Genomic DNA, 25,208 nt, shown 5'->3' on the forward strand with positions numbered 1-25,208 from the left:
CAGTGTCCCAGAAGTTAAAACATCCTCCTCCACTCCAGACAGACCATGAAAAATAAGACTTCTTAAACCTCACTGTACTTTCTACACTACCATTTACTATGTTAGTAAGTACCTAATGGCCACTGCTCCACTGTGCCTACAGCCCATATTACCAACTTTACTGACCTATACATGATTTGAAAACTGAAATCCCATTTAAAGATTTCCCCCTAGACATAAGTTGTGTCGTAAACTCTCAGGCACTAACAATACTTCTAGATTCATAATGTGCTTAGGCCAAATTCCTTAAGTTAGTATTTTTTTGCACTTGGATCGTTTATGTTTGCTAAAACTTGATACATTCTTCAGATGACTCAAAGCTTCACATCCTTAGAACGTAAAATCTAAATATAAATGTGGTGGGCGTATGTGGATCTTTTCTCTCCAAGGAGGCTCTGTTACGAATTTCCAATGTTTTACGCCACCACCAAGCCTCTGCTAAGCTGTGACACCTGTTCAGAATTTTCAGCTTCTTAACCCCTTATTACACTTCCTACCATCCCCAGCAGAAATGCAGGATATGGAACACAGTTCTGTCATCTTGGACTTGCTGTATTCTCACTGGCTCCCTGGTATCTTTTGGTACTTTAAGCTAATAGCCACAACTAATCAAATGGAAGGACTTGCTTCTCATAACTGATGTTAGAAGGTGCCTTGATTATCACAGAATCACAGAATGTTAGAGGTTAGAAGGCATCTCCAATCTCCCTGCCAAAAGCAGGGTCACCTAGGGTAGTCTGAACAGGAATACATCCAGGTGGGTTTTGAAAGTCTCCACAGGGGACTCCACAACCTCTCTGGGCAGTCTGTTCCAGTGTTCTGTCACTCTCACTGTAAAGATGTTTCTCCTCGTGTTGAGGTGAAACCTTCTATGTTCCAGTTTGTATCCACTGTTCTTTGACTTAAAACTGCTGACCACCAAAAAGAGCTTGGCCCCATCCACTCGATACCCACCGCTTGGACATTTATAGACATTGATCAGATCCCCTCTCAGTTTTCTCAAGACTAAACAGCCCCAGGTCTTTCAGTCTCTCTTCATAGTGGAGATGCAGACTCTGGAAAGAAAAGCTATGAATTCCCCAAGAAGAACACTAAAGATAATAAATGGATAAAACTCCAACGTGCTGCATCTTCTAAATGCTAAATGCATTCTTATTGTTACACATTAATGATTCACTGCTTTTAGGTTCAGTTAGCAAACATTAGTAATCCACGTTGCTAGTTAGCAAGATTCTTTTAGCATCAGTATGTAACCACTCTTTCTAACCTTTCTGCAAAAATTAAACCACTGGGGTATCTCTTGGTTAAAAGTCAATATACTCTGTTGAGAGAGAAGTGCAAGAAAACCTGCTTAGAAAGATTTTTTTGATTACAAACCACAGATACGACTCAGATGAATCACAGTAATAATTTTGTCCTCATTTATTCACATAAACCAATACAAACTCATTTTAGATCCAAAATACATCATATTACAAGGATACTAGTATTTTTTTCCAGGTACTAGAGAATCTTGTATAAATGTATTTGTTCCAATGCTTCTCTGTCAACATCCTTTTCCATATACACATCATAGCTTAGGTCCATCTCTTTGACCCACTGGCTGAGCTGTATATCAGTCTGAAACAATGAAAACACGTCTGTAAATTAACACAGCACTCAGAAACACAGCAGGACTTTCAAGGTCAGTACAACACTAAAGTAAGGCATAGTAAGAGAGTTTAGTCATTCTGAATTACGTAGCAATGATAAATTCATTTCTGGAAATGCTACTTCAATAGAGAAAAAAGGTAACTTTTAAAAACTCTTTGAGTCAATAGTTTGGATATTTTGCTAGCACATTACAATTACTTCTCTACATGTATTTGCATGTAGAGAAGCAACCTCAAGCAACCTTATCAGAGGGCAATATTCTGATAGAAGTGCTGAGGGATAAGCTAACAGTGCCATGGAAGAATCACAGGTACTTTCTTGTTTTACACCAAGGGAGTACTGTATTAATGGCTTCTCAGGTGCTGTACAACTACTGCCTGCTCCAAGAAAAGGTTAAATGACACCATTGTTGCTTTTGTGGCTGAGGAACTGTTTCACCTACCAGCATATGGGCAATAAGTGATTCAACTTCTCTAAAGCAGGCTCCTGTGGTGAACAAGTCACTGCACAAATAACTTTGTCATGTATGATCAGTGTTTTGTTTCCTAATTAAAGCTAGCCCACATGATTTGTTTAGACATCATACACACAACTGAAATCTATCAATGACCTTTGGCAGAATGGACAGAGAGCAGAGGGTCGGTCTGCTGGAGCAGTTACTGCTCAGGGAACAGAAGCAACACAGGGTGTTCAATACATCTGAAAGTTGCACTGTTGACAGATTTGTTTCCAATTGCATATTAAAGCTATGTCACTGATCCAAGATGCCTGATAGCACACACTTGGCTTGTTGAGAGACTGTATCTCTCCTTAAACTCTACTTCTAACAGCACATACTGGAATATTATGAGTCATTTTCTATTCTGACAGAGGATCAGAAGACAGAGTATCCTCAGGGATGGTCTCTTCTTAACATGTCCCTTTCTCCCACTGTCTTAACAAAACAGTTTATTACAAGACAATGTGCAAATGTGGAACTAAATACGGAAAAGATTTCAAGGTTTTGCCTCTAGAACAATTACATCTGTGCTTCTGAGGTTCTACCCCATATACCTGGAAAAAGCCTAATGGAAGTCACTATGATTATCACAAAACTTACATCATAATATGGCTTTGCATTTTGTATTGGGAATTTTTTTCTTTTCGTTGTTTGGGGTTTTTTTAACCTCACACCTAAGGTATTGTTAAATCATACACATGATACTAAAATGACTCATGCAGCACAAAGATGTGTTGGTGGTCAAGCCAGGAATAGAATCACGAGTCTGACATCTTTTAATCTATGCATAAAATTACATAAAAACCACAGCAATACTAGCAAATCAGCTAACATCAACTACAGAATTGCCACTTTCTGTGAAAGTGATAAAACTTGCTGGCTAAAACTGATGGAGATAATTTACCTGGAGCTTTGAGAGTGATTCTTCAAGGCTGGGAACTGTCACTAATAAGGACCCTCTTTTCCTTACATTACCAGCAATAAAGTCCCAAGCTCTGAAACATATTCAAAAGTCACCAATTTTTTAGGAAAAAAAATCGACATTTGATATTAAATTAATCTAACACTTGCATAGTTTATTGGCCAGAGGTAGGTTAATCTTAATAGACTTGCTATACACACTTATTATCACTACTAATAGCTAAGCACTTATCTTCATATGAACAAAACCAAGCTTTGTATTAAAAACAGAGGGACTATATGGTCTTACAGTGCTGGATTTTGCTAAGTTTGTAACTCTGATACATACAGGCATGTCATTTTGTTCTGCCACCACCTTCACTTTGGACTAGGTTAAACATGCACATTTGGTCCCTTTAACCTTTTGGTTCTGAAGAAAATCCAATCTCTGAGCACACTTGCTAAGCTCAACAACAAATTGCTCTACACATGCATACTTCACAGCCATGAGAAATAGTTAAGACATTAGCAGTTGGGATATGTAGCCCCCAGCACTTTTTTTTTTATTCTGCAAGTCAGATCATTTCTTAGAGCACAGCAATTCATAGCAAAAAGAATTTAATTTCCAGCATTCCTCACATGTCATTTGTCTTTGTGGTACTAATGCAACATAAAAGCACTACCCCTGAGCTCTTAAAGAATAAAATGAATTCTCACTCATGTGCCAGGCAACAAATCTCCTGGCAATTTGAAACACCCACCATCCTTCACCCATCCACTCTGTACCTCTCTAGGTGACATCACTGCCTGGGTATCAAGGGCAATAGGGCAAGCCTTAGCTGAAACTGCTAGCAAATGCCACTGTTGATTGGCATGGACGTGCAGGCATCCTTTCTTTTCACTGCCCATTCAAAGGCACAGTAACTTTGGACATTAAAGTTATTTATGTTTCAAACAGATACTGGTGGATTAGAAAAAAGTATTCCGTCAGTGTCTTGTACCCTACAGAGAAGAATCCTACTTGTCTGTGTGCTTGCTACCACATCCTTATGAAGACATATTTGCAATATTATTAATAACCACATTTTGCAGTACACTGATACTAAAGCTCTGACATCACAAGTCAGTGTCCTCTCTTCTTTCTGAAGATTAAGCTTCACACTGATTAAAAAAACCTTCAAATCCTTTAACAGCAAGATATTTTTTTAACAGATCACTGCAAGGATTCAGGCCAAGGTTTGGGTAAACAAAGCATCATGTCTAATGGATTTAACAACAAACAAATGCCACTAACACCTCAGCATTAAGTATAACAATTAAATCTAAGTAGTTTAAACCCATTTCCTTATATAATTTATGTATGTGACTTCAAAAAGCACAACCTTAAGGTTTTCCTTAACTGACAAGGTTACAGACACCTTGCCAAGGAAATAGATAACTTGTTTGGACACATAGCTTACCTGGCCTGTTCCTGTCTGTCAAGAAAATATTCAAAAACATTATTCATTACAACAACATCAGCCTCCTGAAGAAGTGAAGCCTGAGTACGAATGTCTGCATGAACCACCTGCAGGAGAAAAGTTTCACAAGGCATGAATTAAGAGACAAATACAGCCTTCAAGTAGCCATGAAGTCTTCAATCTAATAAGGCACCTGCCACCACCATTTTGAACCAGTCACAAAAATGGCTGTTTTCACTGGCTTCACAGTAGACAAAACTGAAGTAAATAACTAGGATAAGCTTTGGGGAAAAAAAAGGAAAAAAAACTAATTAAAATACTTCATTTATTACGTTAAGTGAAATAAGCTGCATTTGGTTTAGAACACCATGTGCCATAAAGAGGACATGATGCACGTGATGGCTGTTCTACATCATTTAACTGTGTTTTATCACAAATGCTAGAAGACACTACAGACACAGGTTTAACAGATGAAATTTCACAACATACGTTGGGACTGGAGATGCTGGAAAGGCAGGGTACTCAGTGGCACTAGAGGACAGAAAGTGATTTACTTTGCTAAACAACTGCCTCTCCAACCAGCACAGAAGCTAGTTTGGTTTCATCTACCTTCGCCCATCAAAAAGGATATTAGCACATCATGTCATTTTCAAACGGCTGAGATTACAGTGACAGGAGAATACAAATGCTCATTAACACTCTAATAAGATGTGCTTGATTTCCTCTTAATCAAGGAGAAATAAATCACATCCCAAAGCTGAGGAGAAATACAAATTGGAACATCTTTTGCAGGGATAATGAAGAGGAAAGAAAGGCAATCTTAATATTACTTGCATTCCACACATCTTTTTGAAAGTGCATTCCTGTATGTTGAAAATGGACAGAAAATCTTTCCTGTGTGAGCTGGGAATACACTAACCTGATTTTGTCAAATTCTTCCAGTACTGGACAGATGTGAAAATAAATTCTTAATTCTGACAGGAAAGTTGAATGTTAATATATAGGAAAAACATTTTGCCCACTTAACAATACATTGATACATGTTGAGAAGGTCAATGATGTATTCCTCCTCATAACAAACACACAATGCATGCTGTTCTGATTGACAGAGGAAACAGATACTATCAGCCCTGCAACTCCTAAGGGCTCCCATGTGGTAAGCTGCCACAGTTTATGACTGGTTCATGCTATCAGAATGCATTATAGCAACTGCAATTCCAGTCAAGTATGTCAGTATCAGTAATAATGCAAACAAAACTCTACTGTTCATAAAACATCAGGCACCACAGCATTTCATCTTTGAGAGACATTTCATCTTTGCTCCCAATCAGTAAAACAAACAGCTGTATCTCCTCAAACACCTTACCATGCCAAGCTGTTCATTGTTGCCTGTGGCAAATGGAAAGGACCTGACAGGGTACTGTTTGAAGGTTCTATCTCACTGAGAAACAGTGAGACAGTTCAGTTGTCAGAATGACTGCTCTAATTTCTACTTCTAGTTTTAGTGTGTGGACACGTAAACTATTTATCCACTAGTTCATGGAAGTTAAAGCTTTTTAGGACAACTGGAATTGGTGATAATTTATCTTAAAAGTGTGCACTGTAAACAGCAGCAGTGTAGGAGCTGTTCAAGCATTCTGACAGAAGAGAATGATGACAGACCAGTCAGACCATGGCAGACCACAATCAGCAGTCTAGAAACAGTAGGTCATAGCTGCAATACATGTCTATTGCATAAAGCCACTGCTAATTGCAGATTAAAATGAAAGATCATAAACTTAGGTGGTAATTACCTACAGACTTGACTGCTAGCCCATTACACTGGTCACAGCCTCCTAGAGTGGTGCAGGACAGACAGCTAGGGGCAAACCATGTCTCAGCTACATCTGCTGGAACTCTGTACAAAAGAACTAAGCAGCAGTCCTTTGGTCCAAACACAAGTGAGTGGACTGTTCCACCAGTGGACTTCTTGCAACACAAGAAATCATGATTAGCGGTAAATTTTCTGCATGCCTCACTAATGGCAGTGCTAAGATTTTAAGCCAAAATTCAGAAAGACGCTAAAAATACTTGGAAACTGAACATGTGTTGATGCTTCCTTGACTTAACACTTAAAATGAGTCTGCATTTAGAGAGTAGGTGACTGTGCTGACTAAAGTGACCCAAGCATTCCATCCTCATTCCTACTGGGGAACATGAGACCACGTAAGCATATGTGGCTGCATCGTAAAGCAGACCCAGGTATTGCTCCAGCCAAAACCCCACTTTTTTGATGAGTTCTTTTTCAGCTAGACCAGTTTCCTGACCTGCCTTCCTATGTGCTGGCACAACAGAACACACAGAACTACTTTAAAAACTGTCCTGTTGCCCAATGGAATACTCACCAAGCCTTGCATGATTGCAGGCAATTTCTGAATTGAGGTCTCAGGTTTCCTAAGATCTATTGAACTGTTTAGTCTACTTCCAGCATCTCAGTGTTTTCTCAAATGGCAAAAGATGCTAAGCAACATTCTAGGTGCTTTTAGCAAACCAAACATTGACCAACGAAATGTTAAGGTTCACTGAAGTCTTAGCCACTAAGAATATCATTCTGCACTGTTGTCCTTAAGGAAGATGCTTTAATAAAAAAATCAGAATATCCTGGAAAAAAACCCAATTGTTATTGAATACAGATGTCTTAAATGTTTTTCAAATTTGTGTCACAAATTATTAACACCAACTGGATTCTATTTTTCAAGCTGGTATTTACCTCTAGAGAGTATTCATTTGTGAGTGAAATAAAAATGTAAGATTGAAACATTCAAAGCAGTGTGATAACAGCAGTCACATGACTAAATCAGCATGTAATGAGACTCAAACAGCTAAGTCCTCAGGCACTGCTTTGAAAACGAATTATCTTCTTATCTTCATGCTCTGAAATGAATACTTCAGCAGAATTACAAGGTGTGAAGGAAAAACAAAAAAGGCTATAACAAAGAATATACAAGGCTGGAAAATGTGTTTGCAGATCTCCAGCTCAAAATAATTAGCTTGACAGAGTTCCTAACAGCAGCTTCAGTCTCATCACAATAAAGTGTCGTGACCATAAAACACACATGAAAACCAAAGGTTATGGATAAACTGGCAGCAACTGGGATTGACTTGGGCAACCCAATGATACTGCTTACTCTGTGCTAAATATTTTATGTTTGTTCTTTCACTCTAGTTTAAAATTGGTTACTTTAATTCCCCAGAAACTGCTATACCCAGCAGTTTGTGTGACTCTGTTCAAAAGCACATGCACACAACACAGGATTAAAGGCATATTCTATTCACCAACTTTTGACAGCAGCAACTGTTATTCCCCAGAAAGGGGAAAAAGAATAATTTTCCTATTAAAATAGTAGTAATTTCCATAATTAGACTAAGGAAATAGTAGCCATAATGATATCACACTGTTTGAAATCCATTCTGTTAGTGCAATGTACATTCCAAGAAGCACATTATTGTATTTTGATAATTTCTCTCTTCCCCTCTGCTATGAGCTTTTTTTTTATTTCCTAATGCAAAGCCTTTGTTTAGCACCAAAACAAGAACAGGCAGAAACTTCTCAGAATGTTGATTCACCAGGCACTCACATAAACAGGACACTTAGTACACAGTGATTAAAAATACATAAACTAAACTGTTTACTTAGTTACCTTTATTCTGTCAATGAACTGGTATTTTGTAATCATAATTTCTTGCAACTGGCAAAAGTCTGCATTCATTTCTACTCCGTATAGTTGGGAGGCTGAGCTATAAAGATAACCCTATATTAGAAAAAGGAAATGTAGTAACTGTGATGCCTTCAAAACAAATTAAAAAATGTCAATTAAAATGGAAAAAATAAAACACAAGTTAAGATTAAGAGAGCAGTTTAAAACAGCAAGTCAAGAAATGTCTTTCAGTGGACATGACAAGTTTCTCAGAGCTAAGCTCCTATTTGGCAATTCCCACTCATGTCTCACAAATTTTCAGAAGAGATCAAAAAAGGTCAAAATAATGAAAAAGGAAATCTCCAACCTCGCTTCAATTAAAAAACAGATGGAAAATGACCTAGGAAAGAAAGAAGCAGTAGAGACCAAGTTACAAAAATAGTATGGAAGGAAAAGACTGCACATGTTGGGGTTTTTTTGGTGTTTGGTTTTTGTTTTTTTTTTTTAGGAGAATGTGAAAAGAAAAGAGTAAGAGGAAAAAACCCAACATGGGACATACACACAGGCAAAGTGTAATATAGCTGAGCATATATAGTGGCTATTTTGGCACAGAGTCTTTGTCAGCACCTCCAAGTATTGTACTGCTACCATTTTCAGGTGCTTCATATAGGCACATATGAAAATAAAAGATAAATTATCCCTTAAGAATAGGCCCAAAATAATGGTTCTCTTTCAGACTGAGTTTTTCAAAAGTGTTGGGAGGTTTGAGGAAAACCAAAGTACAAATACTTGAGCATACTACTTTAAGTGTCATTGTCTCCACTGAACAGTGTAACTACGCTTCACCAACAACAGCAAAGGCAAACAATGCTGAAGACACAGAATATCTGAGACATCTACAAGCTGCAATCTAATTATTAGTGTTTTCTGAAATCATTCAACTTGGAGAGTAGAAAAGAAACCTGCAAAGGTGAAGTCACCCCTCCTCCAATGCAAGCCAAGAACAAGACTACAAAGTACAGTTCTTTTTCTTAAAAGCCTTTCCTCTGCATTGTTTGACACTACCATCTACTGTAACAGCACAAACATTTAAGAACTTCAAAACAAATTCAGGGTAACAGAAGTGTTACCACTTAAGGACACAATGCTGTAAATATTTACAGATTGGAGTAACTTTCCTCATTTGAGTAGTCCCAAAATTAGATTATTCAGAAGAGTAAAATTACATGCTCCAGTGTTTCTAAGATGAAGCCCTAACCAGCCATTGACTTTTGTAAGAAAGTTGTAATGTGTGCTCTGTAATGCTGTTGGCCATATGTTGCACCAGCCATGCCAAAAGCAATCAAAATCGCACTCGAGTTTCTCGATGGAAGTATTTTATGTGCATTTTAAAACGTGGAGCGGCACAATATGTTTTTGGAGACAAATTCATATCAGAGTCCTCTTTTGCATAATTTAACAGTTTGTCTGCTTTGGAAAGGAATTTAACATAACTAATTTCTACATAGACATGGTCAAGACACAGAGGACAAACTTAGGAGGGAGAGACAGAGCAGGAGCTAGCAAAAAAAGCAGCATGTGAGACAGCAATATGCTACTTTGTTGGACAACAGACTTTTTCTCTCTATAAGCAAGATCATCTGCATTCCCTCTTGTGAGGAACAGAACTAGAACTGAAATTGCACCTTATGCTGTTCAGAGAGTCAGAGTGGAGGTGCCTCTCAGAATGACCCTTCCAAGATGGAGTAACAAGAGCAGGCAGTTAGAGAAGAGGGAAAATGTTTGTCACAGCAACAAAATATCAATTCCTGTGCTGGAAGTTACCGCAAATAGCACTGCACCAAGTCTGGAGCCAACGTCAACCACTACCTTTCCTGTCAGGTCAGGCAGTACATGTTGATAAAGAAACTTCAGTTCCATGAGGGAAAAGGAATGCGAAATAAACTCTGGGAAATAAGAAAAGAACAAAGGTGTTGGGTGGGCAGTACTAACTACTGGGTTATTAACCAATGAGTTATTAATCTGAAGAGTAACCATCACTGAATACCTGTGTGGTTTCCTGCCTTAACTAGTGCTGGTGACCCTGGAAAACTAGGGTTTGCAGATGAGAGGTAGCCTGCCAAGCAGTCTGTCCTGAGTCTGGGGATTTCCTCCCTTAAATGGAGAATTCTGAAATCCTTCAGGAAACTGCATTACTTTTTTCTGCACAGTGACATATTAAAGAATACAAAATGAAGTAACTTTGGATGGTTTAAGAGGCTAAGAAAACGCGGCACCAGTCTCTACACAGATCAAGCTAACTTTTTTATATGGGCAGATACACCAATAGCCTGAATTTCAAGTCCAAGGTTTCAAGGAACAGAGTGCTCTCCACAGAAACCATTCTTCCTTCAATGTCTGTCCTGTACTGATGACAGCAATGATCTCTACCACACTACACACAAGCTTTAAGACAAATGGTGTTTTCTACTGCTTTTCAGCATGTGAGAGGACACTGAGTCTACTGCATGGACTCCTACAGTATTGTCTTCCTCTTGCACCTTCCTTTTCAGTGGTACATAGCCCTGTCTCTTCCCTGCCCAGTTTTTGTGGGCAACTAGCATCACTCATACACTGCAAATTAACTCAACTTACATGTGTAGGACTCTTCTTCCATTGGTTACAGGAAATAATTTCAGCCTGTGTACTGCATCACTCCAAAGTCCTCCATCAGCCTGATGTGCTGCCCAGCTGAGTCACTGCACAAATCAGTCTAGTTAAACTGAATTTGCTGCTCATGTTCACAAAAGAGCACTTACCTAAAGATGCTGTCTTGTATGAGCCACACTCTGTGCAGTAGCTCCTACTCATTTTCCCCTCCTCACACAATGAATCAACAAAATCATCATCATAAAGGAATGCATCAACATGAATCATGGGCAGTGGATGCTGGTGTATCTGAGAACAGAACACAAGGCAAGCATAATCAGGTTTCTTAATGTCACTTACACTGTTACAGAGTTAATTGTCCTACCATCCTGCATTTCTCAAAATTCCCAAGATCCATGATTTTCCCTGCTTAAAAGTTACAAACCTGAACAACAGAAATCCTGCATGTAAACTGGATCATCAAATTCCACTGAAATAACTAGCAAGCGAGCTGATTTCCATAGCTGAGTAGGAGACTTGCTGTCAGTTTTGTCTCCTTAGTCCTTGCTTGGCTCCAGAAGAGGTACAGGGTAAAGGAAGCTTTTCCTGTTCAACTTTAATGAGAATGTAACTTAAATTTAGGAGAAAGGGTGATTTTGTTTCTCAACATCAGCTGTCTGAGTATTTTAATCTTCATACTTTATGCCTCAATCCAGAATCATCCCTCATTAACACGGGTGTCATTTTCAATCAAAAGCATACCAGTTGGGGTGCTTGCCTTCTCATCGCTTCAAGTGGTATAATCTTCATCCTCCCACTTCTCTCTCCTCCCTCTCCCAGGCTTACTGCATGTGGCCAATCCACATTTCCCATTTAAGAGCTGCACACCACCTCTCTGGGAAACGTGTTAATTTTTCACCTTTACTGACAGTACAACTAGAAAAGGTGCTCTCCCCTCCCACAGGACTCACAACCCACCTCTTTCTGAGCCATCAGAATCTGAAAAGAACTGGAAATCTTTTCTGAGCTGCCCACATTATGGCAACAGTGAAACACTGGCCCTGCGTTGCAGCTTTTTTTAAGGGGACAGCTAGAGTCTATTATGGAGCTAGCATTAAAGAATCACTGTGATAGGTGCCATACCACACAGAATGAAAGCTATGCCAAGTAACTTATAATCAAAGTATTAAAAACTACAAAACAATTTTCTTGGGATTCACGTAACTGTGCAGCAACAGATCTGAGAACCAAACTGAGATTTCCTACATGTCAATCCAGTGCTCATTTTCTATTTGTCCTGGGTTAGGGTGGATCCCTCCCCCAGTAGAATAAACTCACCACAACATGGATTTTTTTTTTGGAAAGTCAAGGAAAGATGAAATTGTATTTCTTATAGTTTAAATATAACAGTATAAGGAGAAATAAACTACTAGAAAAATATAATAACCTTAACGAAGATAGAGAAGGGGTCAAGCGGTGATGAAGCAGGAAAGCAGCAGCAGCCAAAACAGCGGTGGGGGAGGACAGCAGCGGGCACAGCTGAAGCAGCAGAAGCCAGCAAGGGGAAGGTACAAGCTGTGCTTCCAGACATAAAGCTCTTGATGCTCCAATGAAATGGTATTAACTGACCCATTGTTGCCATTATATGGCCTATCCTACAATGTTCACCTCTCCCCTTTGTGTGAGCTAGAAATCTAGTTCAAAGGGCCACACTATTAAAAACTACTACTAAAACCGAAATAAGCATAGCCCCCAAATAAGTGCTGTGGTTCATCAAAAGGAGTCTGTAACAATCAGCTTACCTTCTGAACAGCTTGCTGCTCTGAATTTAACATTGCCTCAATGGGTAAACGATTCCGCAAATCTTCTGCGATATTTTTGAGCACAACGTCATTGTTACTCACCACAAGCTCATCAAAGTCATCTGCAAATCAAGACAAACAAAAAAAACCCCTTCAACAATCACATGTAGATCAAGTGGACTAAGTGATGGCCAGTACAGTTGCAAGGCATAAACAATTCCAGATGGATAAGGTTTTTATTTGAAATGCGTTTTTCAGCCTTTGTTAGCTTTCCTAGCCAATGACAGATTTGGATTGTAATAACTTTGCCACTTAAAATAAATGTAGTGCTTTTTGGAAATCTCAAATTATTTTCATACTTATAAACTTATAACTCACATATGATGATGTGGGCTGCCACCACAGCGATACTGTTTCAGCTTAAGATATAAAAAACATCAAAGATGTTTTTGAACTATTGGAGAAATTACAAAACTTGGAGTTGCCTGAATGCAGGCTTTTCTTTCTTTTTTTTTTTTAATATGCAAGTTTCTTTTTATCTATACCATCTTTCTAATAAAGCAGTTACCAAAAATCAGGGAAAATGCACAGTTCAACAGTTCAACTTACATTTTACAGGACTCGCACTATGAAAATATTTCAAATGTGACAGAAAATAAGAATGGATGGAAGCATTTTTGCAAAGCCACACTGTAAACTCTTGCTATTTTTCCAGGGTAGGTCTGCATTGCTTTAACACATTTTTTTTTTATGACACCTAGAAAAAGGACAAACGGGGAACTTTGGGAGGTCACTAATCCTTTCTCCTTCCAATGCTGAATCAGGAACAAGTGTCACTACTTCTCCTGTTCTTTTAAGAGATTGTTAATGCGTGAGACTCTATGACCTCCCTTAGCGACCTCTTCCAGTGCTTGAATACACCACTAGAAAATAATTCTTTCCTCAATAACTGATCCAGATTTCCTCTGCCACAAACACAATACTCTGTCCCACTCACAATGGAAACAAAAGTTTTGCCTTTCCAGTACACAGCAACTTTTTACTTCTTTGAAGACTTATGTGTTTGACCAGTCTTTTTTTTTTTGAAGAAGTAAGACTCATGTATCCAGCTCTTTCGTGAATGTTTTCAGAGTCTGACTGCCCTTATCAGTCCTCTTTGGATCTTTGGACTCTCTCATCCTTTCATGACCAGTGGCATTGAGAACCGGATACACTACTCCAGCTAAAGGTTTATTTGCACTAACCAGATTTTTCACATCTTGCAGTGAACATCCTGCTTGCACAACCCAGTTTCATGTTAGATTATGATGTTCCTAACTGACATTCAGCATGAGATCTGCTATATGCCTGTGCTCAGTTTCTTTTCTGTTATATTTTCCTCAAAAGAAGGACCAGATGAAATTCCTTTTTTTCTGGACATCTCACTTCTCTGAGGACACTGAAAAGGTTCTAAACAAAGGCACATCTCAGATCAAAGCTACACACCTATAAAAGAAACAAAACCCACATAACAAAAAGCAACCATAAACCTAATCCTGAAAAAGACACCAAACTCTTCTAACGATTCTTGTCTAAAAATAGACACCCGCTTCTGATTTCTTTCTATTCTGTTTAGACAGCCACCACACTGGGTGAAGTGTGTTTTTTACATACATATCATTCACGAAAAGGAGGTCTGACAGGTGTTAGAGAGAGGCGTTTAAAAAAGTTTGTTTGTTAACATTGCTGTCCCATGTGGGAACGTGAATATAGACAACACTGATTGCAAGCAGGTTCAAAATAAACCTATAGAACATACTACAAGCCTCTCTATGCTTCCTCTTTCCTGTGGAACATAAGCAATACTAGAAATAGTGAGAAATTGTAAGGCTAATAAAAGATTCAAACTAAACTTTTACCTATCAAATGTTTCTGAAATGCTTTTTGCTGAAGGACTGTAGTGAGAACAGTATGATTAAAGAAACCCTCACTCATCAGCACAAGACATTCTCAAGAGTATAAATGTAAAGTCCTTTTTCAACACATCCCTGACTCCAACAGATAACCATGAAAGCCCCACAGTAAGCCCCAGTAGGCACAATACCATTGGCAGTTGTTAAAAGTCAAGAAGACAATTTGCTGTTCCAAACAGCTCACAGTAAGTTCTCCAGAAGCTCAGCCCCTAAAGAGATGCATACTTAGCAGTGAGGAACAGGAGGGACAGAGGCAGCAGCTGCAAGAGCAGCAGCACAAACACCACAACAGGTGCAATGCAACAGCTCCAGCTTTTCAGCATTTTAATTTGAAGTCTCTAATGGGCACCCATCTTCTGTTAACCTCACAGTCCATCCAACAACTTGCCAATTTGTTATTAACTTCCCAAAAGCATGCAAGTGATTCTTCTGACCAGCTAGGGGAAGATTTCTATGGATGTGACACAGCACAGAAGTAAACCTGGAAATTACAGAATGGGAAAGTGAACAGATTGAACTGTGGCTTGACTGGGACCATTAGCACCATGACAGGTCCTCTAAGTGCAAAAGAGACAGTTTGCTGAGGTAGATAACATCCGAGAAAGCAAGAATGAGAAAAAATATGCTACAGACAGCATGAGAGACTAGAAAGCTGATATTAGCAGCTGTATGGACCAGTGCCTGTGGGCAGTAAGCCCCTACATCTGGCACATGCTTTAAAACAATACTATTACTATGCAAGAGAGATCATCCAGCTGTTACACTGCCTGTTAAGAGTATCAAATTCATATACAGCATTTAATGAAATGCAGGAAGTGTTCATAGACCACCAGGCCAGCCACAATACACTGCAAATGCAGAACTTCGGTTCCCCTTTCTTCCAGACCTGGTCTGTCAATAGGATCTGCTTCTTCATGGCCTGAATGACCTTTTCTGGCTAGCTTTAACAGTGGACAGCTCTCTAAGCTGTTCATTGTCCAAGCTGTACAGCAGAGAAAGAGATACTTTCAGCGGGAGATAAGCTGAACTTCCTCAACTCCAGAACACCCCTTCCTTGCCTTGACTTCCATCTATATAGTACTTGTCACAACATTGACCATATTACATGGGGCCCTCCAACTTCTGCCTAAGAAACAAAATACAGCACAAATTCTTGCCAATGTTCTGTGTGAAACAGGTCCTAAGGAGTATCTTACAGTGCATACACATCCAATGCAAAACCACTGAAACACTGACACTGAAAAAAAAGTATGACAAGTAGAAATACTCCTTCCTAATCATCAGTACATCACAGAATCAGAGAATACATCTGGTTGGAAGATCATCCAGTCTGACCCTCGACCCAGTACCAAAGGGTCAACATTAAACCAAGGCTCCCTAGCACCAGGTCTACACACCAATGAAACACCCCCATAGATGGTGACTCCACTACTGCCCTGGGCAGACCATTCCAGTGTTTGAGAACCCTTTCAGTGAAGAAATATTTCCTAATATCCACCCTGAACCTCCTCTGGCACACTTTGAAACCATATCCTCTAGTCCTGTCAACTGTCATCAAGTAGAAGAGTCTGCCCCCTCCTCATCCCAACCTCCCCTCAGGTAGTTGTAGAGAGCAATGAGGTCTCCCCCCAGCCTCCTCTTCTCCAGACAGAACAATCCTAGGTCCCTCAGACACTCCTCGTATGTCACATGCTCCAGACCCTTTTGTGGCCGTTTGAGCTGATCCTCTAGCTCAGACATAGGGGAGAGATGAACATTCCAGGGATAGGCCACATAAATGGCAACAATAGATAAATTAATATAATTTCATTGGAGCATCAAGAAACTTAATGTCTAGAAGCACAGTTTGTTCTCCCCCTTCACCCGCTGGCTTCTGCTGCTGCAGCTTCGCCTATCTTCCCCGGCTGCTGTTTTGGCTACTGCTGCTTCTGCTGCTTCGCCGCCGCTTGACCCCCTCCCCATCTCCCTTAAGGTTATTGTATTGTTTTCTTTTTTTTTCCTTCCTTCCTTCTCTAGTTATTATTTCTCTTTACATTGTTATATTATAAGAAAATACAATTTCATCTTTCCCTGACTTTCGAAAAAGTAGGGGGGTTTGTGTTGTGAATTTCTTCCCGGGGGAGGGATCAGCCCAAACCCGGGACACCTTCAGAAGCCTCATTGCCCTGTTCTGCAAGCATAAGCATGTAGGAACAAAAAAAAAAGGAGACATGAACATGCTTCTTAAGAGATGACAAAACGACAGCTTCAGCAGAAGCAGGACACTGTGCTCGTGTCTACAGTTTGTGACTGAACTCGGACATGGGAGAGTTGCCTCATTCCTGTCAAAGCAAGAAACAGCACCAGCTATGCCACAATAACACATTTATTCCTGCAGTATGTAAATATTTACAGATTGCCATCAAGGACAGAACACAGGTGCCAAATATGAAAATAGGCATTTCTGCCTCTGTGGGTACAGCTTTATCAACTCCACCCTTGTGCCTAACAAATTGTTTGCTCTTGAGAATCTCGGTATCACTTTACAAGGGAGCTCTGGAGAAGGAGCGAAAATAGAGAACTGGTTTTGATACCATTTTAGTGCCTGCTATATATATATGAAATGGCAAAGTGTGCAGCCAATCCCTGTGTTCATTGAACAGACAGCTAACCAGGAAAGAGCTGCAGAGGTCATGAAATACTGTAGGATGAATCACAAGCATTTGTTTATGGAGGAAGTTTGAGTGCACAGTGTTTGCATTTTACTTTAAAAACCGGTTCCACTGGATCTACTCAACATGCATTTATACAACTTAATTAACACATAGCAAAAAGCCTAATTAACACCCTGGTGCTGCTCAGCCTTTCTACAGCAAGTATAACATAAGCTTAGAAAACATCACAAAGCCTCACACCGGATAGAGAGCACCGCTATGCCAACAGCTAAACACCCTGGCACTGCCAGCACTGTGAAATACAGGATTGAAGACAAGCTAGGTATGATTTCCAAATCACAAGACAATATTACATGTCACATGGAAAGAGACTTCAGCAAAGGCAACCATAACTGTGAACACCTTATGATCTTCTAGATATACTCTGCCTCACAGAAGTCCTTAATGTTACTTAATGCAAGGCTGATTTAATCGTTCCGTGTCTTTTAAAGATACCGAAGACACAGGTCAAGGAGAAAGTCCCACCTCTAAAATTATACTATTTCCTTTTTTGGCTAAACAATTTGAGAAGCAATCTGTGACCTCAGTATACCAACTTCTTCAGGAACTCTAAATACTATTCCATCCCTAAGCATACTTAGTTACTGATAGAATCATAGAGTGGTTTGGGTTGGAAGGGACCTCCAAAGGTCATCTAGTCCAACCCCCCTGCAGCAAGCAGGGACATCCTCTATTAGATTAGGTTGCCCAGAGCCCTGTCAAGCCTGACCTTGAATATCTCCAGGGATGAGGTCTCAACTACCTCCCTGGACAATCTGCTCCTGTTCCACTCTTGTCATGGAACAGAACTTCCTCCTAACATCCAATCTAAACCTATTCTTCTCTAATTTAAAACCACTGCCCCTCATTATTGGTAGAAAGTAATCAGCTTCTTACAAGGACATCTTATTAATTCTTTAATATCTTATTAATTCTTTAACCCTTTTACATTCATAAAGAAGCTTCAAACTAAATTTTAAGCAAAGTAAGTCACATGTGTATTTTACAATCACTAGTTTACACCACCATTATTAAGTTTTAGTGACTAACGACTTAGCAGTACATAGTATTATTGAAACCTCTCTCACAGAAGCATCATTTGGATAAAGGAAATTAATGCCAATTCCCAAAGTTGTGATTCAGCAACTTATGGGTAAAATCCAATTTTGGTTTACCAAACAGAGTAGTGGAAAATGTTTTTGGTAAATCGTAACTTGACCAAATAAATACATTGCAATGAATATGGCTCTATAAAGCTCATTCGATCTCTTCTGAAAGGATATTTTACTTGGATAAATCACTTTTACCAATCTGGATATGAAGCCTTCCACTTTAGGACCCCTTGTGACAACAAAAGTACTGAAAAGGAACATTAGTGATAATTTTTGCAGAAAGTTTTTTTTTTTCTTCTACTATTTCCTATTTTTGCCTTATGAAAGATCCTCTGATAATTTTACGTAGCAGGTCTGAGGACACAATAATGGCTAGATCATAAAGTACACAATAGGAAAAAAGATAACAAATACAGTCTCTTCCTAAGAGTACGAAAAGTTTCTTCTCCAAATGCAGAAAGCTGTCCTAAAGCAGCACATCTATCCTGGTCCAGATAATTTTTTGATACCTCTCACTGCCTGTTAAAATCCTGAACTTACAGCACTGACTGTCCTCAACTATCAAGTCAGAAGGTAAAAAAAAGCTGGTTTGCTCCCAGCAGAAGTGAATCCTTAAGAAAAGTAATTCCTACATAGTTGCATTGTTGTTTATCCTTAACCTACAAGGTTTGTAATGGTTTATTATTCAATCATTGTTCTGAGTAATAAATCTGTGTACGAACACTCAGCAATTCAGAAATTAAACACATAGAATGGAAAAAGTGTGTAAGGCTGTTTCATTTTACTGCTACATGCAATTTTAAAAAATGAGATTTTTACAGCAATCTTAGACTCTGCAACAGTACATGAAGAACCATAGTCTTTTTATCACCTTATCTGTGCTTCACTGACATGAATTAAGAGATACGATTCTCATTTCTACATTAAAGCTCCAAGTAGTGAAAGTGTTCAGCAGTCGTCAGTAAGTAGAGTGGTTTGGTGACTTTGATCTCAAACTGAAATTAGGATTCCTGTATTTAGTTTGTCTGATATCTGTATCTCTGCCTATGCATACAGATAGCCAGATCAATTCTGCTTTCATAGAATCATAGAATCAACCAGGTTGGAAGAGAACTCCAAGATCATCCAGGCCAACCTAGCACCCAGCCCTAGCCAGTCAACTAGACCATGGCACTAAGTGCCTCATCCAGTCTTTTCCTGAAGACCTCCAGGGATGGCGACTCCACCACCTCCCTGGGCAGCCCATTCCAATGCCAATCACTCTCTCTGTGAAGAACTTCCTTCTCACATCCAGCCTATACTTCCCCTGGCACAACTTGAGACTGTGTCCCCTTGTTCTGTTGGTAGTTGCCTGGGAGAAAAGGCCACCCCCCACCTGGCTAAAATCTTCCCCAGTACCAATTCCTACCAAATGCAAGCTCTCCTGCTACTGAAAATTCTTAAGAGTTTGGATAGTGGAGGAGCAAGAAGGAATATGACCACACATGTATTCATAGAGATGCTATACATAGAGATCCAACTGAAGTGGGATCTTTGGGGGGGGTTTCCCCGAGTGCTTTGAATTAGTTCTTGGGCTTCACCCAAGTTTTCTTAGCCAGAACTTCTGAAACATGTTTATTGCAGAAGGATATGAAAGTATTAATCATTCTATTACAAAAACAAAAAGTTAAGACACCAAAGGTTCCTGTTACTCTTTCCAACTCTTAGTTAATTTTATTTGAGAACTAAGACTAACTCAAAAGAAAAGCTGGAATGCAAGTCATCATGAAATGACATACATCTCACTCACTACAGCGTGTGGGAAGAGCTGGCTGATTGCGAAACAGCAAAGCAGTGTTGCTAAGCAGCTTCCTTTTAAAAGTAATGCCCTCTTCCATCACACAATGAGTTGGAATTTCTAAAATTTGCAGTACCAAAAAAGAAGGGAAAAAAAAAAAAAGGCATGACCGAGTACTTGATTCTGTATTTGTACAAAGAAAATGATTATCATCTTGCATACACTCACATTCCCTTCATTACTAAAGAAGATTAGTCATTAGAGTTCTCTCAGTTTCACATACGTAAAAGTCTTTAGGTAGGATAACCTGCTTTACTATAAAGTAACTTGGCTCTTTCATGGAAAAGTTTCCCCATGTTTCATGCACACAGCATGCAAGTCAGGAAACAGAGTTAAAGTAATCAGTGAGGTGGCCTTTGCAACAGCACTAAGAGTAACCACTATTTGTAGGGCTTTACTCAAAGGCTGCATATACAGTCGAGAGAGGCGTGAGGGAGTCAAAAATCCTGACTACAGCTAACACTGGAATCATGCCCAGCCCTTCTCAGCTGGAAGTAAAACTATAAGCTCAACACCTTGACAAAAACTGGGATAGGACAGCAGTAGGAAGTGGGAGGGAAACCCATACACCAAAGAAAATCAACTTGTCTGTGAGCATGCCATTTTTGTTTCCATTTATCCTATCTTTGTTTGCTTACAGCCTTTTTATTCCTGTAAATATTTATTTTTCACTCCTACAACTTTTTTTCCATTTGTTCATAAGAGGTTTGTTTCTTTGCTACATCTGTTTTGCCAAAGACTAGGCTTTTATTTCTGTATGGTACAAAAATATGGTAACTTTTCAGCATCTTGCATAAAACTGCCTCTTCTCTGCAGATTCTCTCACTGCATTCGGAGCATGGCAGTAGAAACCTCAGCTCTAGCTTATTATCCTCTGTTCAACCAGTATATCTCTCTCTCCCTAGGTGTTAGAATGACCAGTGTAATTACTGAAGTGCAGCAACTATGAGGGAAAAAAAAACACAGTTAAGAGTTACTGTCAGCATGCAGCCACAGAGGTAGCTCTGAGAAACAATAAAAAGAGGTGTCATCAAGACTGTTGCACTGGGGACATTATCCAAAGTATTTGCAACTCTGGTGACACTGCATAAAAGGTAAAGAAATGTGGACAAATGCCTCTGCTTACTTACTGGTCAATGTTGCAGGAAAATAAGAATAGTAAGAGAGAGGTTATCTCTTTTACAACAGTTCTCTTTTGCTCTGGTTCACTACTGGAGCAAAACAAGAAGGACATAGCCAAATACTTTAATACTTTAAACATCATAACCAATAGATTCTGAAACCAGCAACTTCTACAAGCAGCAGAATAAGACCAAATTCTATAGGCTTTTAATTTATAAAAAAATGTGGCCTAATTAATATAATGGGGCTAAAATACAATTAGCTTACATCACCCATGTCCCAGAGAACACAGGTGGGAATGAGTATGGCTACTCGTAGTTTATGCTGCATCAGCACTTGGCAAAATAGAGTCACAAAAATGCCAAAAAAATGCCAAGAAAAATGCCAAAGATGTAGATGCTTGAAGTGCAACTTCATTTCTCAGAAAATACATTGATAGCATCCAGCCAAGACTTTTTTTTCTGAAAAAGAGAAAAATAGCATAAATTAGTGTAAACCAACACAAGAATATGTCATGGATAGTGAAGAATTTATGATGTAGAGAATCCTAAAACAAAGAGTCTGAAGACAGCATGTCAAGGAGATTACAGGGATGAAAGTATATTTGCTTCGGGTACCTGATTCTGATTGCACTGTGTATCTGGTCTACTTTGTCCTCTGATCTGCAGCATATGAACTAGAAGATCATTGACTGGCAACTAAAAAATTAATTACACTATTTTTAAGGTTACGTACACAGTGAAGCAGCAGCAATCCACACTGATGCAAATAACTTAACAGTAGGACAGAGACTGCTCAGTTGTACCAAGCTCAAAGCAGTTCAAAGTTTGGAATATGATCTACACTTTAGGTTGTATTTTAATTATGAAGAGTAAATATGAAGCAAGACTATTGCTTTTTACTGGAGGGAGGTTGTAGATGTCTCCTCCCTGGAGGTGTTCAAGGCCAGACTGGATGAGGCTTTAAGCAGCCAAGTGTAGTAGTGAGGTGGCTCTGCCCATGGCAGGGAGGTTGGACTTGATGATCTCTGAGGTCCCTTCCAACCTAAGCCATTCTATGACCACTAAAATTCAGAAAAAGAAAAATGGAGAGAGAGCATAATCTAATAAAGGACAGGAACCTACAGCATACTTTCTTTCACAGAATGTGTCTATGAGAACTTTTGGAAACTGCAGCACAAACATTTTAAAAGTTATTAATTGATAAAGAATTTTTGCAACTCTACATAATGTAAACTATGCCACTGGCTAAATATTTCTGTAGTAGAAATAAAGCATGATCATAGAATCAAGTGGGAGAAATCAAACTGAAGTAGTATATGCTAACTGAAAGAGTTTATCGTTTTTGGACTTCCCTAGTTAGCTCCAACGTGCTTTGCTCTGTTTGTAAAGGAGTCAGTAAACTGAGAAATTCATATAGGCATACCACACAAAGTGTAGGAGAAGCATAATGATTTACATTAAATGTGCCATCACTATTAATGATTGCATAAGAAACTATTTTAAAATCTGAGCATACTGCACAGAAGAAAGTATATCTAACAAAATTACTTACAGTCACCCAGGAACCATCTAGCAAGCAGAGCATGCCACTATATCCAGGCAAGGAAAAGGGATTAAATACTGCTTATATTGTTCTACCACTCTATCCATACACATACATGTACTTAGACACATCTATGTATATGTGTAAATACACACACACAAAGAAAACAATAATGTTCACCTAGTTAGCACTAACTACGTCCACTGATGTTGTCTTCAAGTTTTACAGTGTCCCACCTATGTGCTAACTCCAAAGACCGACTCACCAGTGCTATAAAACATGACAACGTCCTTAAGAAGGGCTGCATACCCACAAAGGAGGGGCAAAACTGTGTTCCTAGCTGGTTCTTTCCTGTGACGATAGTAGAGGGGCCACCCAACCCGGGAAAGTTATTTACTGAGTTGCTCCATTTGAGTGGCCATGTGAGCCACAAATCACAGGGCAATAGTGAGTCTACAATCCTAAATACTTGGACAGCTGGGTAACTTCTAGGTGTCATAGTTGGCATTTGTGCAACAGTTCCCCATGTGTTTGCTTATTAATATGTTTCCAATTTAAAGCGGAGGTGCTGAACAAAAGACCCAAATAAGAAGGAAAAACCTAACACAACAAGGCATGAGTTAGGGAAGTAACTGATCTTTAACAATTTTTTCCCACTCGACACATCATCAGCAAGGAGTAGGTTTACTGTCCCAGCAGGCAATGATTAATGGACAGGACACACATTTATTAGCTGCTTTAGACTAGACCAAAGGATTTGGGGTGACCTTCAAAAGTCTTCACTTGCAATAGCAAAATGCAAATATACCCAGACTACACAGTGTTTAGTTTATGCAGCATGGCACTACGTGCCTACAGCTTTAGTGCACTGCCTGTATTCAGGTTTTCCACGTCATTGTTTTGTTCAGTTGCAAACTAACAGCCTGTGCACTGACCCACATTTCCTTTCTTCATCTCTCACAAGATGCTTGATCGTAGCAGGTTGATGAAATTATATTGAGGCACAAAGAAGAAATCAGAAAGCTACATTAACTTCAGACGACATTATGGGGGGAATGTAGCACTTGCAAATTAGCTCAAATCGCTATTTTCAAACTTCTGAAAGGTTGCTGTGAACATATGTGAAGTTGAGTAAGACAAGACTAACGCCTAAAAACCTCTATATATACCACGACTAGAGTGCCTCTGAATGAATGCTGAGGTTTCACGACGAGGACTTCGAAAGGTTACTGTCCGAGCTGTTCTGCTCTTCTGCCAGGAGCTCCGTCTTTGCGGCACAGCTGGCAGCACGAGTCTGCACCCGTGTCACAACACTCCAAACCCTAAGCGCGTCAGCGACTCCCGTTCACACAAGCATGACAGCCCGCTCCCTATGACGGCTGGTGCTAACTCGCTGTTTCAGGGACAGCAGCCCCTGCTTAAGGTCAGAGGGCGGCATCAGACAGGCTGCCCGAGATACAGCTTCAGCTTTCCCGGCTGTCTGAGCACCACAGTCCATCCTGGCTGTGTTGCCAGCTGCCCTCGAGGGCGGCGACCCCGCTCCCGGATAGCTTCCTTTGCACGATGAGGCCGTGCCAAGGTCGCATCGCACCAGGCGACTCCACCACCAATGGCCCCGGGCAGCAAGGCTGCCGGCCCAGGCTCGGTTCCCCTCTTAAGCGACCGTTAAGCAAGCAGGCGCCCGGCCGCACCCTACACACCACCCCCTACCCGACTACCACATCAGCCCCCGGGCCCAGAGACCGGCGCACCGCTGAACGGAACGCCCGCTCAGCGCCAACATCTTAACCAAACGGGGCAGCCCAGGCGCAGCACCGGCCGCGAATCGGCACAGCTCAGGCCGCTACGCCCACCGGGCCTCCCCCCACGACCAGGGCCTGCCACAGCGCTTCGGCAGCTGCCCGGCGACAAAGGCGCACCGCGCCGGGCCGCGCTTACTGGTGTTGCGCATCCAGTGCAGCAGGCGCGGCAGGTCGGCGGCGCACGTGCCCTGCACGGCGGCCAGGACCGCGCGCCGCGCCGCCGCCAGCTCCATCGCGCCGAGCCGCCGCGGGGGGGCGCCGCCGTGTGACGGGTGGGGGACAGCCCCGGAGCGCCTGCGCGGACTGCCTACCGCCTTCCGCCGCGCGCGCGCCCCGGGAGCCGGCGCCAGGAGGCAGCCCCGCCCCCACGAGCGGCGGCGGCGACGCACACCCGCGCACCAGTGCGCATGCGGACGGCGCCACCGCCCGCAGGGAGGGGTGCAAGCGTGCCCAGCCCGAACGTCACAGGCCCTCCCTCCGCGCATGC

The 25,208-nt window shown here is 40.6% G+C and overlaps 1 protein-coding gene across 1 annotated transcript; it reads right to left on the reverse strand.

Annotated features, from left to right (window-relative positions):
• Window positions 1–1,437: 1,437 nt before the first annotated feature.
• LOC135178216 (uncharacterized) lies at window positions 1,438–24,971 on the reverse strand. Its single transcript, XM_064148891.1, has 8 exons — window positions 24,858–24,971; window positions 12,659–12,780; window positions 11,027–11,165; window positions 10,053–10,174; window positions 8,232–8,342; window positions 4,552–4,658; window positions 3,096–3,186; window positions 1,438–1,659 (listed from the first exon to the last, which is right to left on the reverse strand). The coding sequence occupies exons 1-8, from the start codon at window positions 24,952–24,954 to the stop codon at window positions 1,543–1,545; spliced, it is 906 nt and encodes a 301-aa protein (XP_064004961.1). The 5' UTR covers window positions 24,955–24,971; the 3' UTR covers window positions 1,438–1,542.
• Window positions 24,972–25,208: the final 237 nt, after the last annotated feature.

The sequence above is a fragment of the Pogoniulus pusillus genome, chromosome 1 (assembly GCF_015220805.1).
Source record: "Pogoniulus pusillus isolate bPogPus1 chromosome 1, bPogPus1.pri, whole genome shotgun sequence".
Taxonomy (NCBI): domain Eukaryota; kingdom Metazoa; phylum Chordata; class Aves; order Piciformes; family Lybiidae; genus Pogoniulus; species Pogoniulus pusillus.

Coding starts and splice junctions, on each gene's coding strand:
- LOC135178216 (XM_064148891.1), bottom strand. CDS start 24,954: ATGGAGCTGGCGGCGGCGCGGCGCGCGGTCCTGGCCGCCGTGCAGGGC. Junction 11,166..12,658: donor AGCAGCAAGCTGTTCAGAAG/GTAAGCTGATTG, acceptor TTCTGTTCTCAG/ATACACCAGCATCCACTGCC. Junction 10,175..11,026: donor ATACAAGACAGCATCTTTAG/GTAAGTGCTCTT, acceptor CTTATTTCCCAG/AGTTTATTTCGCATTCCTTT.